Below are 14,985 nucleotides of genomic sequence, written 5' to 3' on the forward strand. Positions count from 1 at the left end.
CCCTGGGTTCAATCCTTGGCACCACATAAAAATAAATGAAAGGATTATGTCCAACTACAACTAAAAAAATATTTTTTAATTTTTTTCAAAAAAGTAAACAAATAAAATAAAGGCATGCTGTCCATCTACAACTACAAAAATTAGAAAAAAAAAACAGAACAGAGGGGGAAATATCTGTTTTCTTTAGGACTTTGAATTTGAGTACAAATGGAGAAACCTCATCAGCAAAGAATAGACACAAAATAGCAGCATGGGTAATAACTAATTGTTACTTAGTATTATTTTAAGTAAATAATGAGAGGATCTTTTCAAAAAATCTCTCTAAATGATCTCTCTCTCTTAAATTCTCAACCTTTCATTCCCTACCTTAAGCAGCTAATGACTCGGGCTGGGGATATAGCTCAGTTGGTAGAGTGCCTGCCTCACATGCACAAGGCTCTGGGTTCAATCCCCAACATCACATACATACACACACACACACACACACACACACACACACACACAGCTACTGACTCAGAATCTGACAAGAAAGAGAAAGACTCCTCTGATTTTTGACTCCAAATTCCCTACAATACATTCCAGTGGTGTCATCTATAAATTAAGATTGTGTATACCATCATAATTTTAACAGCCTACTAAATAATGGGAAGATCTACTCTATTGAGAGTAGAAAGTTTTTTAAGTTAAAACACAGTTTGTAGGCTTAACAGTACTTCCCTATTTTCTTTTTATCCTTTTTGTTACTTGCAAAAAATCATAAAGATTCTCCAAAAACTATGAAGGAAAGTTTACTTTATTTATTAAGACATACTCTTTATTTATGACTTCTCTGAAGTCATAAATAAAATTCTTTCACCCCTCATGACAACTACAGAATCAAAGCTTGAAACTAGAAATTGCCAACAAAGGAAAAATACCATCATTCTTATTCTAGAAAAGAAAAGAAAATTTCAAACCAAACCATATGACCCCTGTTGCCTCCTCTGATTTCATGTTCCAACTCATCCCCTACTTGGTTCACTCTAGACATGTTGGTCTCCTGGTGGAAGCCTCCACATACCAGGCTCATTCCAGCTGCAAGAGGCTTTGTGCTTCCTATTTCTTATGCCTAAAGTCGACCAACCTGTGTGCCTCTTCTCCCTCCCTCCATTCACATGTTTCTTTTCCTCTCTTCCTTTAGTCTTCATCAAACGCCACCTTCTAAGTGACTAACCTCTTACTGGCAGACTACTTCTCTTCCTGGAACATGAGCTCCATAAGGAGAGAGATTCTGATTTTTCATGTCTTTTGCATCATATTTCTTTCATTTAAAAATAATAAATTCCCTAATCAAAATTATAGCAAAATTTCATTAAAGGACTGAAGATATTAAAATACAAAAAAAACATTAAAATATAATACTCATGAATCTATACACTATATTACATTAAAAATAAAGTATCTGGGGCTGTTCAGTAGTAGAGTACTTGCCTAGTACGTGTAAGGCACTGAGTTCGATTCTTAGCACCACATATAATAAAAATAAATAAATAAAATAAAGGTCCAATGACAACTAAAAAATATTTAAAAAAAAAAAAAATAAAAGAGTAAAGTATAAGGGGGGCTGGGGATGTGGTTCTGTGGTAGAGCATCTGCCTGGCATGCATAAGTCCCTGGGTTCAATCCCCAGCACTACAAAAATAAAGAAATAAAATAAAGTACCTGGCTGGGGATGTAGCTTAGTGGTAAAGCACATGCCTAGCATAGGCAAGGAAATGGTTTCAATCCCCAGTACCATAAAAATAAAAAAATAAAAAAGCATATTTAAGTATAGAAGGGATAAGGTGCTTCTTACTATGATAACGAAATATACCTACAGTGCTGAAATGGGCTACTAGCTTTATTTATATTAGGTAATGTTAGAATTTAAATAAAAGGCAACTGATAATATTATACCCACCCCCCCACCCCCGCCGCCAGAAGAAGGAGGAGGAGGAGGTGGTGGTGGTGGTGGTGGTGGTGGTGGAGGAGGTGGAGGAGGAGGAGGAGGAGGAGGAGGAGGAGGAGGAGGAAGGGAGGGAGGGAGGGAGGGAGGGGACTAAATCACCTTTTTTTTAAATTTTTTAATATTTATTTTTTAGTTTTCAGCAGACACAATATCTTTGTATGTGGTGCTGAGGATCGAACCCGGTCCGCACGCATGCCAGGCAAGCGCGCTACCACTTGAGCCACATCCCCAGCCCTAAATCACCTTTAAATAAAATATTATATACCCTATGCCTCTTACGTGGTATGACAGGGTTGAAAACTAGGAAGCCTGTTGCTGGATGTTCTAGTTAAAAGCAGGGACTCTACAGAATAGAAGAATGGAATCACATATGAGAGGAGCCAAGAAAAGTTGAGGGTTTAGGCCAAGTTAACAAGGGGAATGTTACAACACCCTCTGAAAGCAAGACATGGGGGGGGTAAAATGAACTCAATGTCACTAACTGCAGCTTTCAGCACCTGATAAACAATAGATATCACTGTAAAAAGCAGAGGTACCAAAGGACAATTTAGGACTCACACAGAAGGGCTGGCCCTCTCATTCCTAGCATATAGTGAACTCCCAGCCATTCTAGAAGGAAAGGGGAAGGGAAAGAAATCTAAGAGATCCTAAGCAATAACACTTTAAAAAAATATATTTACAATTTGAACAGGACTAAGCTATAATAAATATGATTAAAGGTAATTTTCCATTACCAAGCAAGATACCAAAAAGTATCAAATTATAGACAGACTAAATAAATATATTCTCTACACATCTGAGTTGTGCTGTCAGTAATCAAAACCATAACAAAAGCATCAGCAAATATCTGATCACATGTGAAAAAAAAAGAATTTCTTAGGCATAAAAGCAAAGGGAAAAAAATGTTTTTAAAAGCCAAAAGATTAGACCATAAAATCTTTATAATTTTGTAAAAAATTAAAATTCAAACTTAGAAAATTACAACCAAAAAAAATAGACTGAATATTAATACCTTTAACACATAAACGTGAAAATTGGTCAAAGTAATGCTATAAAAATTAGTCAAAATTAGACAAATCACAAAGGATAAAACAACTAGCAAGGTGGGAGGGAAGGAAGAACAGAAGTTCAGTGGATTAGACAAAGGCAAATGAAGGGAAGTTGGGGAGGGATAGGAAAGACAGTAGACTGAATCAGACATAACTTTCCTATGTTCATATTTGAATACATGACCAGTATAACTCCACATGGGAAGTTATACCCCATGTATGTATAATATGTCAAAATACGTTCTGTCATATATAACTAAAAAGAACAAAGAAAAAAAACTAGGAAACATCTGAAAAAGTACCCAGCTTCATTAGCAATCAATAGCATTAAATTTTTTTAATTCTATTTTTTAACTATAGAACAATTTTTCAACTCAGTGTTGTAAGAGTACAAAAGATATTCTCATATACTATAAGAAATCAGGATAAACTTCAATGCAATTAGGCAATACATTATTCTTTTTAACTCTAATATTCCCTTTAAAATAATCTACCTTAAGGAAACAAACAAGGATGCAAACAAAGATTTGTACATTAAGACTTTTTAACTCTAGCATTATTTATAACCAGAAAAGGGGGTGGGGGTGCAATCTAAATAACCAAAACTAGGCATACAATTATAAAATATACCTTGGTCACATGAAGCATTTTATGGCCAGCAAAAATACCTTTCAAAGATTATTTAAAGATATGAAAAACTGACCTATATTAGGTGAATACAGGGCATCATACTGCATATGCAGGATAAACAAATTAAGGCATATTCATACAAAGGAACAATATTCAGCAATAAAAAAGGATAAAACCCAGAAATAAATAAAATGGATGAATCGCAACACAAACAAACAACAAACAAAACAAGAGAACTATTATACAAAGTGAAAGAAGCCAGACATACAGTGAATACTGTATGAGTAGATTTTATATAACTCATACAACAGGCAAAACTAATCTACGCTGACAAAATGTGATTACTCCTGGGGTGAGAGTATGCTATCAGCAGGAGGTCTCTAGAAACCCTCAGAGTGATAGGAACTTTCTCTACTGTGATATAAGTAGTAATCAGACAAGGATAAACACATATAAATAGTCATCCAAGTATAAATAGATATATGCATAAATAATAGTTATCAAGATGTACACTTAAGATCTGTATATTTCACTATATTATACCTCAATAAATAACTATTACAATTACACATGAAGACAATTTTGATTCAGTTAAATACATTAATATGCTTAAAAAAACAAGGTACATTAAATCAGAATATTAAGGGTGGCTAATTCTGGGATTACAACTTATTTATATTTCTTTACCTTTCTGTATTTTCCATATTCTCCACATGAGTTTTATATGACTTTTATGATCGGGGGAAAAATTCCACAAAACTTTATTTTGAAACTTCTGCCATGCTTGTAAAAGAAAATTCAGTCATACTTGTAACTATCGTAAAGTCATGCAATGTACAAAAAGACAATAAATCCTTGCTTCCTCCAATAAATTACCTATAAATTAGAAATACTTATGTTCATTCATATATTCAGACAAATCAAGAAAAACACTTAATTCTGCTTGGTGAAGGAATGAGAAAGTCAACTGAGAAGTTGACACTATAAACTTTGGGTTGACTTTAAAACGTGGTCCTGCCTTCAACAAATACAGAGCTCTAATGACTCAATAAAAACTAATTTCTGAAAACTGTGGGGGCTTTTTAATGTCTTACTTTACATCCCCCTCATGAATCTGATTTATCTAAATTCCATGCAAAGTGCACAAAGTGAATTGTAATTACACTGAAAATGCTATGAATTTCAGAAACTTTTCCAATATGCATAAATAATAATGAACAAAATCAAAGAAGACATACAAACCTCTGATTGTACATGCCCCGAAAGTTGTAATTAGCTCTATAATTTGGGAATGGCTTTGGATCTAAGGGCCTGTAGATGGCAGGCTCTCCCCTTTTCATAGCAAGCCCATTCAGTTCCACAGTTGGAGTTATACTGCCTGTTTAAAAATATATATATATATCTATTAAAGGCACAGAAGTGAAATATTCCACAATAAAATGTACAATCTAAACCTTTAATACATTTAATTATCATGGAAGAAGATGAGAGTAGATAACCCCACTGTATGAATTTTAAACAAAGTAAAAAACAAGACAACAGTTTCTAGTGAAATCTCTGGGTATTTTACAATATTTTCTGTACATTAGTGAATAAAAAATTCTACCGTGTAGTCATACTACTTAAAACAAGGTAAACATGAGATTCTTAGATTACTCAGTTTGGATATTAAGTATTAAACTTCAACATTACTTACCCCAGAAAGCTTTGCATTGTATTCAATCATTAAAAATATCAACTGTGGATTTTTATTTACACTTTGGTAATCAAGCAACAAATAGAGCAGAATATTACTATAATAAATAAGCAATGAATATAAGGTTATCAATAATTCTTGAACGTTATCTGACAAAAAAACATTGTTGGAGATTTTTTTCTATAACCAACAAGACAAAGTAAATATAAGTGATGCTCTGTGGATGACATTTCCTAGAACTAAAATGTCTTCTATTCCTAGGAAATACAAAAAGATACGTACAAGTAGTGCTATCAATGCAAAAAACTAGAAACAGCCTTAAAAACCCATCAAATGGCACCACTTACATAAACATCCATAGCATAAAATACTAAGCAGCTATAAAAAGTATATGAACCTTTGCTTTTGCTTTTTTTTTTTAATTTTAATTTAACAATATACCTTGGAGTTTATACTTTAGAAGAACAGAATATACTGTTAAATGAAAATAAGCACAGTACCAATTAGTATATATTATCTGTTATCTAAGAAAGATGAAAATACAAATATATATTTGCTTATTTTTTAAAGGGATAAAGTCAAAGTTCAAAGAAAAAATACATACTTATATAAAGAGAAGGCACAACAGAAAAGGGGAAGAATAAAAACTGGACTTTTTTGAAAGTATACTGTTTTATAGACTTTATTCTGAAAATGTGAATTGTTACAAAATTATTTAAAAACTCCATCAAAGTGGGGAGGAAGCAATCCCTAAAATCAAAATAAAAATGAAACTGAATCAAGCTGTAAATTGAGTTGATGAATTAAACAGAGAAAATTTGTAAAAGACTTCAAATACTATAAAATAAATAATGAGATCCACCTTATAGAAAAAAGAAAATCAAAGAAGTTTCAAACTGTCTTCAATAATCATACTGCCAATAACATGATTTTTAACTAGTAATATACTGTTATTTAATTCAAACAAAATTAAATCATAAGGGGGAGCAAAAATCTCTTTAAAAAAAGAAACAATGCAATTAAGCTAATAGTAAAATCAAATTGGTGGCCTTAGTTGTACAAAGAGTAATTATTTCAAATGACTTTAAATGATGGTAAAATATTATATTTCTAGAGAAAAAGAAACATGCAAAAAATCAGGAAATTATCATATATCTATAAATAGATATAAAACAATGAAAAAAAGTAATTACATTTATGTTAGAAACCATGATTTATAGCTCTGTCCACTTAAGAGGACTAAAATCAATCCACTAACAATGAAGACAGCCAATATCATTTGCTTAGTTTATAACACTTCCCAATTAAAAAAAAAAAAAACTTTAGAGAAATCATTGGTTGCGGATCTGTTCATAATACTTAGAAATATAAAGGGAATGACTCAAGGATTTATTGTCTTGCCTCTACTGAATAAACTATACTCAGAACAAGCATATGATGAAGGAAAAGCTCTTTATCTATTAGCTAAAAGAATTCCAGCTTATAAATGTAGAAGGAGTGAGTCCCACCAAAATCACCAGTTTTCATCTCCAGATAAAATAATGGATCTTCTAAGCAATGAGCAGGCTGCTACAACAATTAGATCAAATGTTAACGGGAAACTGGATAATGGATGAACCTGGCTAACAATAAAAGTATCACCTGATCAACCTTAAAATCACAAAATAGGAGACTACAATAAATTGTCTTCTGAGGTAATGCAATATCTATAGACAAAATTACCTATAAAGCAGTCTTGGCCAAAAAAAAAAAATCTGAATCTACATAGTCTCTTAAGTCATTCATTTACAGGAAATACAAGAATTCGGTGAGGTAGAGCACCCCTGAGTTCAAGCTTCAGTATCACCAAAAAAAAGACTAAAGAGACATCACAGACTAAATGCAATAAATGAACTTTGTTTCAATCTTCATTTAAATAAGTCAATTATTTAAAAAATGAGACTATATGGAAATCTGAACTCTGGACTTTAATGTCAAAAAAATGTTGTTTTGCTTCCTTGATAATGATGTTATTAATTTTTAAGAGTTCCTATCTTAAGGCCAGGGATGTAGCTGAGTTGGTAGAGTGCTTGCCTTGCATGCACAAGGCCCTGGTTCTAATCCCCAACACCACCAAAAAAATAAATAAATAAAAAGTATTTAGGATGAAGTAATATGGCTGAGATTTGCTTCAAATAGCCCAGGGAGGAAAGAGATGAGAAATAAGATTGGCTGCCATGAATTGATAATTGTTGAACCTAGTAGTTGGTACAGGGGACATTCACATCTTGTTTTCTCTACTTTTGTAAGTTTTTAAAATTCCATAATAAAAAAAAACTTAAATATAAAATTATGTCAACCTATCTTAAGTACCAACATAGGTCATTTAGCAAAACGCATACATATGTTAAATAAATATCTATTTGTTTCCAGTTAGAGGCTATTATGTATAAAGCTATCTTGAACATTTTTGCATAAGTCTTTTTCAGTTCCCATGGATAACAACCTAACAGTTGATCTGCTAGGTCACAGAGTGAGTTTATATTAACTTTATTAGAAACAGCCTAACAGTTTTCCAAAGTTTCCTTTAAAAATTACATTTTAAATTTCATGAAGATTGTGTCAATAATTGACATGTTAATCATTCAAGATTTATGTCACCTTGAATTCTATTTTGCAAATCACAAATAGGATAAAATTCAAATGGAGGCAGAAAAAGCTTAAAACACCTCATCTTTAAGTAAGGCAATAAATAAGAAATCTAATGTGTTTGAAAATCACCAGTTGGTGGGGATATTGGGGGGGGGGGAATCACCAGTGAAATAATAAGAATGCATGGGTGGGACACACTATATCTGCCACTCACACCATGAATTGGATTTTAAAATAATTGGAAGAGTATTGTGTTCATGTGAGATTAAGTGGATAATACAAATTTTTCATTTGAAAATACAACTATAGTATTTTTTTACAGCAATGTTAAAAACTGGTCTTTATGAAAGAAAAGTAAATGAAAAGCAGAAAGCTCAAACTATATTGAAAAGGCTTCACCTCTCAAGGCACAGTCTCCCTACTTCCTTCATACAGATTAAGCCCCCCACTCAAGTGCATATCTTCTTTACCTCCCCAGGAATGCTTCCACAGAAAAATATCCACAGTACCACTTCAAATTACAAGATGCCCCCAGAGAATGCTAAGCACTCTTGTTTTCAGTGTGAGAGAAGTGGACCCAGTTACATAATGATAACCATCACATAGGGCGATGGACTATATTTTCAGTAAGCAGTGCTGGATTAACTGGATGCCTGTATATTGAAAAGAAAAAGAAAAATCCCAGGCTCTACCTAACATCTCACATAAAACTTGATTCCTGACAGACTGTAGACTGAATTAGAAAGACAAAATGATAGTTTCTAAAAATAAAGTGATGTTATCTTCATAACCTTATGGGAGACAAGAAGTATACCAAAAAAGGCACTAACCATAAAAGAAAAGACTACAAAATTGGTCTTCATTATGTACCATACAATTGTATGGAAAGTGTCTGATATATATATATATAATATATGTATATAACATATATATATAGACAAAGGATATGAATCCAAATCAAAAAATAGAAAAAAAATTTAAAAGATAATGCAGTTATTTTTTAATGGGAAAAAAATATTCCAACTGGCACTTTAAACAGAGGCTATCCAAACACCACAGACACCATCAACAAGTACATGGTGTTTCATTAGGTATCTTCACTAGTTACTATGGAAATTCAAATTAAAACCACAGTGAATTACTATTAAATCCCCTAGCATAATAGCCAAAATTTTTTGAAAGCTAAAGATATCAAACTATTCATAAGAATGCAGAAAACTCTCCGATACTGCTGGTAGAAGATAAATTGATAGTGTTTAACATTATTTATTAATATTGAACACGTGCATAACCTATTGGAATACAACAATTCCAAATACATACATCCTCAATAAAAATGTATAACAATATTCATGGGGCTGGAATTGTAACTCAGTGGTAGAGTGCTTGCCTAGCATGGGTGAGGTACTGGGTTCAATTCTCAGCACCACATAAAAAATAAAGGTTAAATTCTTAAAAAAAAAAAAAAAAAGAAAGAAAGAAAGAAAAAGAAAAAAAAATGTTCATGGCAGCGTGGCAGTAATATTTCTAATAGCCCCAATTGGAAATAATTCAAATAACTATCAAAAATACAATGAATAAGTAAATTATGGCATATTCATACAAAGGAATACTATATATCAATAAAATACTACACTATTAAACACAATATGAATGAATCTCACAAATACAAATGATGAAAAACAAGTTATCACAGAAGACTCGAGTGTATGCTTCCAATAAGCAGGAACAATTAATCTGACAGATATCAGAAGAATGGCTTCCTCTGGAGTTGTTTAATGGACTGAAGGTGGCTTCTGATCTGGGAGCTAGTAAAGCCTGTAGTGAGATGTTCACAGTATAAAACTTCATCAGGCTTTACAAATATAACCTGTGCACTTACCTGTATGTGACTGTATACTTTATTTTAGAAGTTTACCCAAAATAATCTATTCCTTTTCTCAGTTTACTATGATATTCAACAATGGAAACATCTCCAATGGGCTTTCAGACTCTCTTGTTTGCTTCTCTGACTCTTGGTAGGTTACTTCCTGCTATAATCCTCTAAATGTGGACTTCACTCACGGCTCAATACACAACTACTCCTGCTTTACATTATGTGCCTTGGACAGTTCATTCTGTTCTATTCAAAGTGCTACTCCCAGCACCCTTCCAGAGTCGGGGCATATTGGACTCAATGCATATGAGTTTCTCTCTCTCCACCCATTAAACTATGGCAATGATTTCCTAACTGACCACCTTGATTTTACTACCTTCCACCTTCCATTCACAAGTCAAACTGAATGTCTTAAAATGCTCTTTTTAAACCCATCATCCACTTTCTCATAAACATTAATTCCCCCAAACTACAGAGAAAATTCAATCTTGAAAAGCTGGTATTCGAGTCCATCACAATCCACTCCCTATCTACACCTCCAGTCTTTTTTCTTACTAGTCACTAGTCAACTCACTCTAATTAAAAACTAGCTACCAGAAAAAAAAAAAAAAAAAGTTTTTTTTTTTTTTTTAACCAAACCATTGTCCAGACTCCTGCCTTTCTTCATTCTCTCAGTCTAGAATATTCTTTCCTCTCCTTCTCAACCTGGCTACTTTATTCAAAGGCCCATATCTTATTTCAGTCCATGTTTATCATTCCCTACAATATTGACTGCTATTACTATTCACATGGCACTTAATCACCAATGTTATGGTTTAGATATGATATGTACCCAAAAAACTCACGTCTGAAACAATGCAAGAAAGCTTAGATGTGAAAAGACTGGGTTAAGAGAGCCTTAACCTAATCAGTGCCTTAATCCCCTGACGGGGATTAACTGGATGATAACTATAGGCAGGAAGTGTGTGGCTGGAGGACTGGAAGAGGTGGGTCACTGGGGGCATGCCTTTGGGAGTATATATTTTGTCTATGATAAGAGGATCCCCCGCCCCTGCTTTTGGTGCCATGTCCTGAGTCACTTTCCTCTGCCACAAGATAATCCAGTGTGTGGAATATCATATTCCACCATGATATTCTGCCTCACCTTGGACCCCCAAAGAATGGAGTCAATCATCTATGGACTTAGACCTCTGAAGCCTTCAGCCCCCAAATATAGTTTTCGTCCTGTAATTGTTCTTGTCAGGTCTTTTGGTTACAACAGTAAAAAAGCTGACTAAAACAACTACCATCAAGTTATGCATTTAGGTATAAGACTATAAGATATTCACAGAAAAGGATAATATTTTATACCTTTTAGATATGAAAAGCAAGTGCCTAATAAAGAGTGGTAATAGTATGGTACTAATGACCAACCAGTAATTTGAAGACATCTTTAAAAATTAAAAAAGTAGACAGTCATTTGTCGACTTAAAATTGAACACAATAGGTTTCTTCTTTATTATAGTATTACTTTGGCTTGTGTAAATTAATTGCCATTAATAAAAACTATAAACAACTGAACAGAAGCAAAAGGTCTAGTACGAGGACAGCCATGGGAACTCTGGATAGAGCAGTCCTTGAAACAGCAGACTTATTCCTACCTAGTGCAGGCTGCATGAGAAAGAAATAGTGTCTATGTGATTTAATTATGAGTACAAGCTTGGAGATTATAATTAAAACAAAGTAGAGAGTCATCATTGGCAGGCTAAATGTCATTTTTGTTTTTTACTCCATCACAAAAATGCTTAAGGTAATATTAATATTGATCAGAAGATAAGAACTTATATTAATAAGTTAACAAATGAATGATATAAATGGATATACAAATGATACTAAACTTATACGAATTTTATTAACTTGATGCATGATGTTCGATACAGATTTGCCTCTTCCCAAAAATAACTGGACACATAATGCTGTTGGTATTTACACAATCAAAACAACTTTTTTAAATTATCCTTGGGATCTTAAAACTAGAATGGTCATTTACTCAGCATTTTATACAGAAGTGGTTTTGAGATTTATGGGTTTCTGAATAAACATCATATAATGTTAAAAACTGAATAACAACCATTTCTAAAATTTTACATCAACATTCAAAGTATTTCCTAAGATGCTCACGATTAATTTTATAATTGTATTAAACTAAAATAAAGAATAACTTCATTGTTAAAAATGCATATCATACATTTGAAAAGAGAGACTGATCATTTCTATTCTTATTTTAGAAAAACACTCAAATTTTCTGGACTTTGCATGCAAATATTTTCACCAACATTGAAAACATAAATAAGGTACCTTAAGAGTATCCACTAAAGCAAATTTTTAGAATAACTGTAATCATCTTCCTCATCTTCTCACCTTCAGTTATTATTCAGCTGTACTGTGCATACACACTACTATTAATATGTGCAACAAGCCTCCTATATTAAAAAAAAAAAAAAACAGAGAACACCATATATGCCACATGACACAACAGAAGAAAGCAAGTGAGTACCATACCTGGGTTGTTATTAACATTACTTTTGGGAGGTTTCTGTACTGGTTTGGGAAGTGTAGATTCAGTCAAAGCTTTATTAGCAACAGCTTGTTGGGCCTTCTTTATACTGCTCCCTTCGGATTCCCATGTCTGCTCCCCAAGACTCAGCTGTACTGAGAACATCTTAGAAAATATAAACAGACAAAGAAAACATGAAAATTTTTTCAGGAAATAAAATGGGTTGTCTGAGTGAAACATACATACCACAGAATCAGAATTTTAGTGGTATAAGTGACCTTAGGGATCAATGCAACAAAAATCTTATTTTATCTAGTAAAATAATTTTAAGAGGTTGTATCAAATTGTTTTAATGTAGCTCAAAGGTTAACAGCAGCTCTAAAAGTGTACATTTTGAGTAGGAAAAAATCAGATAGCAAACCCTTCCCTAAATAGAATCATATTATTAATGTCTCAAATAGTCCCCAGAAAAGTACAATAAGTACAAATAAAAGAAACTGTCATAGAAGCCAAAAGGTCCTGTCACTATAAGGGATTTATTAAAAAGTAATAACTTAAATGTTATCCTTAGCACAACGCAGTCAATAAATTAGGCAGCCCTATTAAATACTTTATCACCAAGAAATTCAATCCCCACAATGAACATTTAACCAGTCAGCATATTCTGTCCATTTTAACCTCATGAATATTTCTCAAATCTTCCTCCTCTTTCTGCCAATGACACCTCACTAGATCCAGCCTTTCATCATCTGTAGCTTAGACAATAATTTTCAAACTGCTGCTAAAACTACCTTTCTGAAATTCAAACCCAATTGTATTATTTCAACCAACACCAGGTTAAAAACCTTCAACCAAAGCTAGGAGTGGTGGCTGAAACAGGAGGGTGGTTTGAGTTTGAGACCAGCCTGGGCAACATAGCAAGACCCTGTCTCAAAAAAAAAAAAAAAAAAAAAAAAAAAAAAAAAAAAAAATTCAATTGTTATCATTTTAGCTTGACACAAAAGTTCTACTGTCTATTCTTATTTCACATACATTCTTTCCCTTCTACATTCTACATTCCATTCACACCATTATTTCCGTATGAGCTCAAAACCATACTGTTCACCTTTAAAATGTGGGATCGAGTTAAACAATACATTCACAATCAGTTTGAACTCACAGACTGCTTATTACTTTGCAGTGTTAATACAAAAGTATTTATATTACAAAAATAAAATGTATCTTTGCAGCAAGATCATGTAGAAAATATCTTAACCAAGTTATTAAAGTTAATATCAATAATCATACAAATTGACATCATGTGCCTCCTGATAAAATCCAATGAGAAGTACACATCAACAATTACATACTCTTCTTGGCCAACAAATCTAATCTTAAGGAAACGATCAGATCTAGATTATGGGATGGTCAATAAGACAACTGGCCTAGACTCCAAAAATGTTGTAAAAGAAAAAGAAAAGGGGTGGGGGGCGGGGGCAGTTATCAATTAAAGGACACTTAAGAGACATGAAAGACATGATAAAATACAATGCAAGATCCTTGAATAGATTTGTAGTGGGAATTTTAAAGAGGAGGAAAAAAAGGACATATAGAGGACAGCTGGAGAAATTCGACTATGAAAGATGCTGTGGTTTAAATGTGTCCTCCCCAAGTTTATGTGTTGAAAATTTAATCTCCAAATGTTAAAAGAGGCAGGGCCTTTAAGAGAAGAATAGGTCACAAAGGGTTTGCCCTCATGAAAGGATTATTTATTACCACAGAAATGGATTCTTACAGGAAGACTAAGTTTGTTAGAAAAGAAATGCAGGCCCCTCTGGCACTCTCTTGCCATTTAGCCTCCTACCAGGGGATAATGAAGCAAGAAGGCCCTCAAAGAATGCAGCCTCTTAATTTCAGCTTCCCTGCCTCTAGAACTATGAGCCAAAGGAACTTCTTTTCTTTATAAAAATTACCCAGTCTCTGGATTTCTATTATAGCAGCAGCAAACAGACTAACACAGACTATTACACAACATGACTAGTAAATGTTGGTTCATGAGTGATAGAGGATGGTTATGCAGAAAAATATCTTTAGTCTTAAATTAAGAAAGAAATGTATAAGTATTGTTTTTTTTAAAGGGAAGTTTCATGATGGCAGAAATTTACTGTCGAATTGTATAGGAAAAATAAAGATCTACACAGAAGAAGCAGGAAATGAAGTAATATGACAAATAACACTGATTAGTAAATATGAAAGATACATAAGTCTTATTGTACTATTCTTTTTCTTTTTTTCTTTTTTTTTTGTGGGGTGGGGGATACTGGGGATTGAACTCAGGGGCACTCAACCACTGAGCTACATCCCCAGCACTATTTTGTATTTTATTTAGAGACAGGATCTCACTGAGTTGCTTAGTGCCTTGCTTTTGCTGAGGCAGGCTTTGAACTCTTGATCCTCCTGCCTTGGCCTCCCAAGCCACTGGGATTACAGGCATGCACCACTGCACCCAGCTTGTACTATTCTTTTAATATTCTGTTTTTCAAAACAATTGAAAAATCATCATTTGTAATTCAAAATATATACACATCTGTTAAAAATGAT

The 14,985-nt window shown here is 33.2% G+C and overlaps 1 protein-coding gene across 22 annotated transcripts in view; it reads right to left on the minus strand.

Moving 5' to 3' along the window:
- STAU2 (staufen double-stranded RNA binding protein 2) overlaps positions 1-14,985 on the minus strand; it is a 333,473-nt gene that overhangs the window by 271,421 nt on the left and 47,067 nt on the right. For all 22 annotated transcript variants that reach the window (XR_014018766.1, XM_081266105.1, XM_081266100.1 and 19 more), the window contains 2 exons: positions 12,411-12,570; positions 4,909-5,044 (listed from right to left, as the gene is read on the minus strand). Coding sequence is in view for 21 of the 22 variants with exons in the window: in XM_081266105.1 (XP_081122231.1) it covers positions 4,909-5,044; positions 12,411-12,570 (296 nt within the window). In the remaining variant the exon portion in view is untranslated. The remainder of the gene's footprint in view (positions 1-4,908; positions 5,045-12,410; positions 12,571-14,985) is intronic.

Source organism: Spermophilus citellus (genome assembly GCF_964194105.1).
Source record: "Spermophilus citellus genome assembly, chromosome: 14".
Classification (NCBI taxonomy): Eukaryota; Metazoa; Chordata; class Mammalia; order Rodentia; family Sciuridae; genus Spermophilus; species Spermophilus citellus.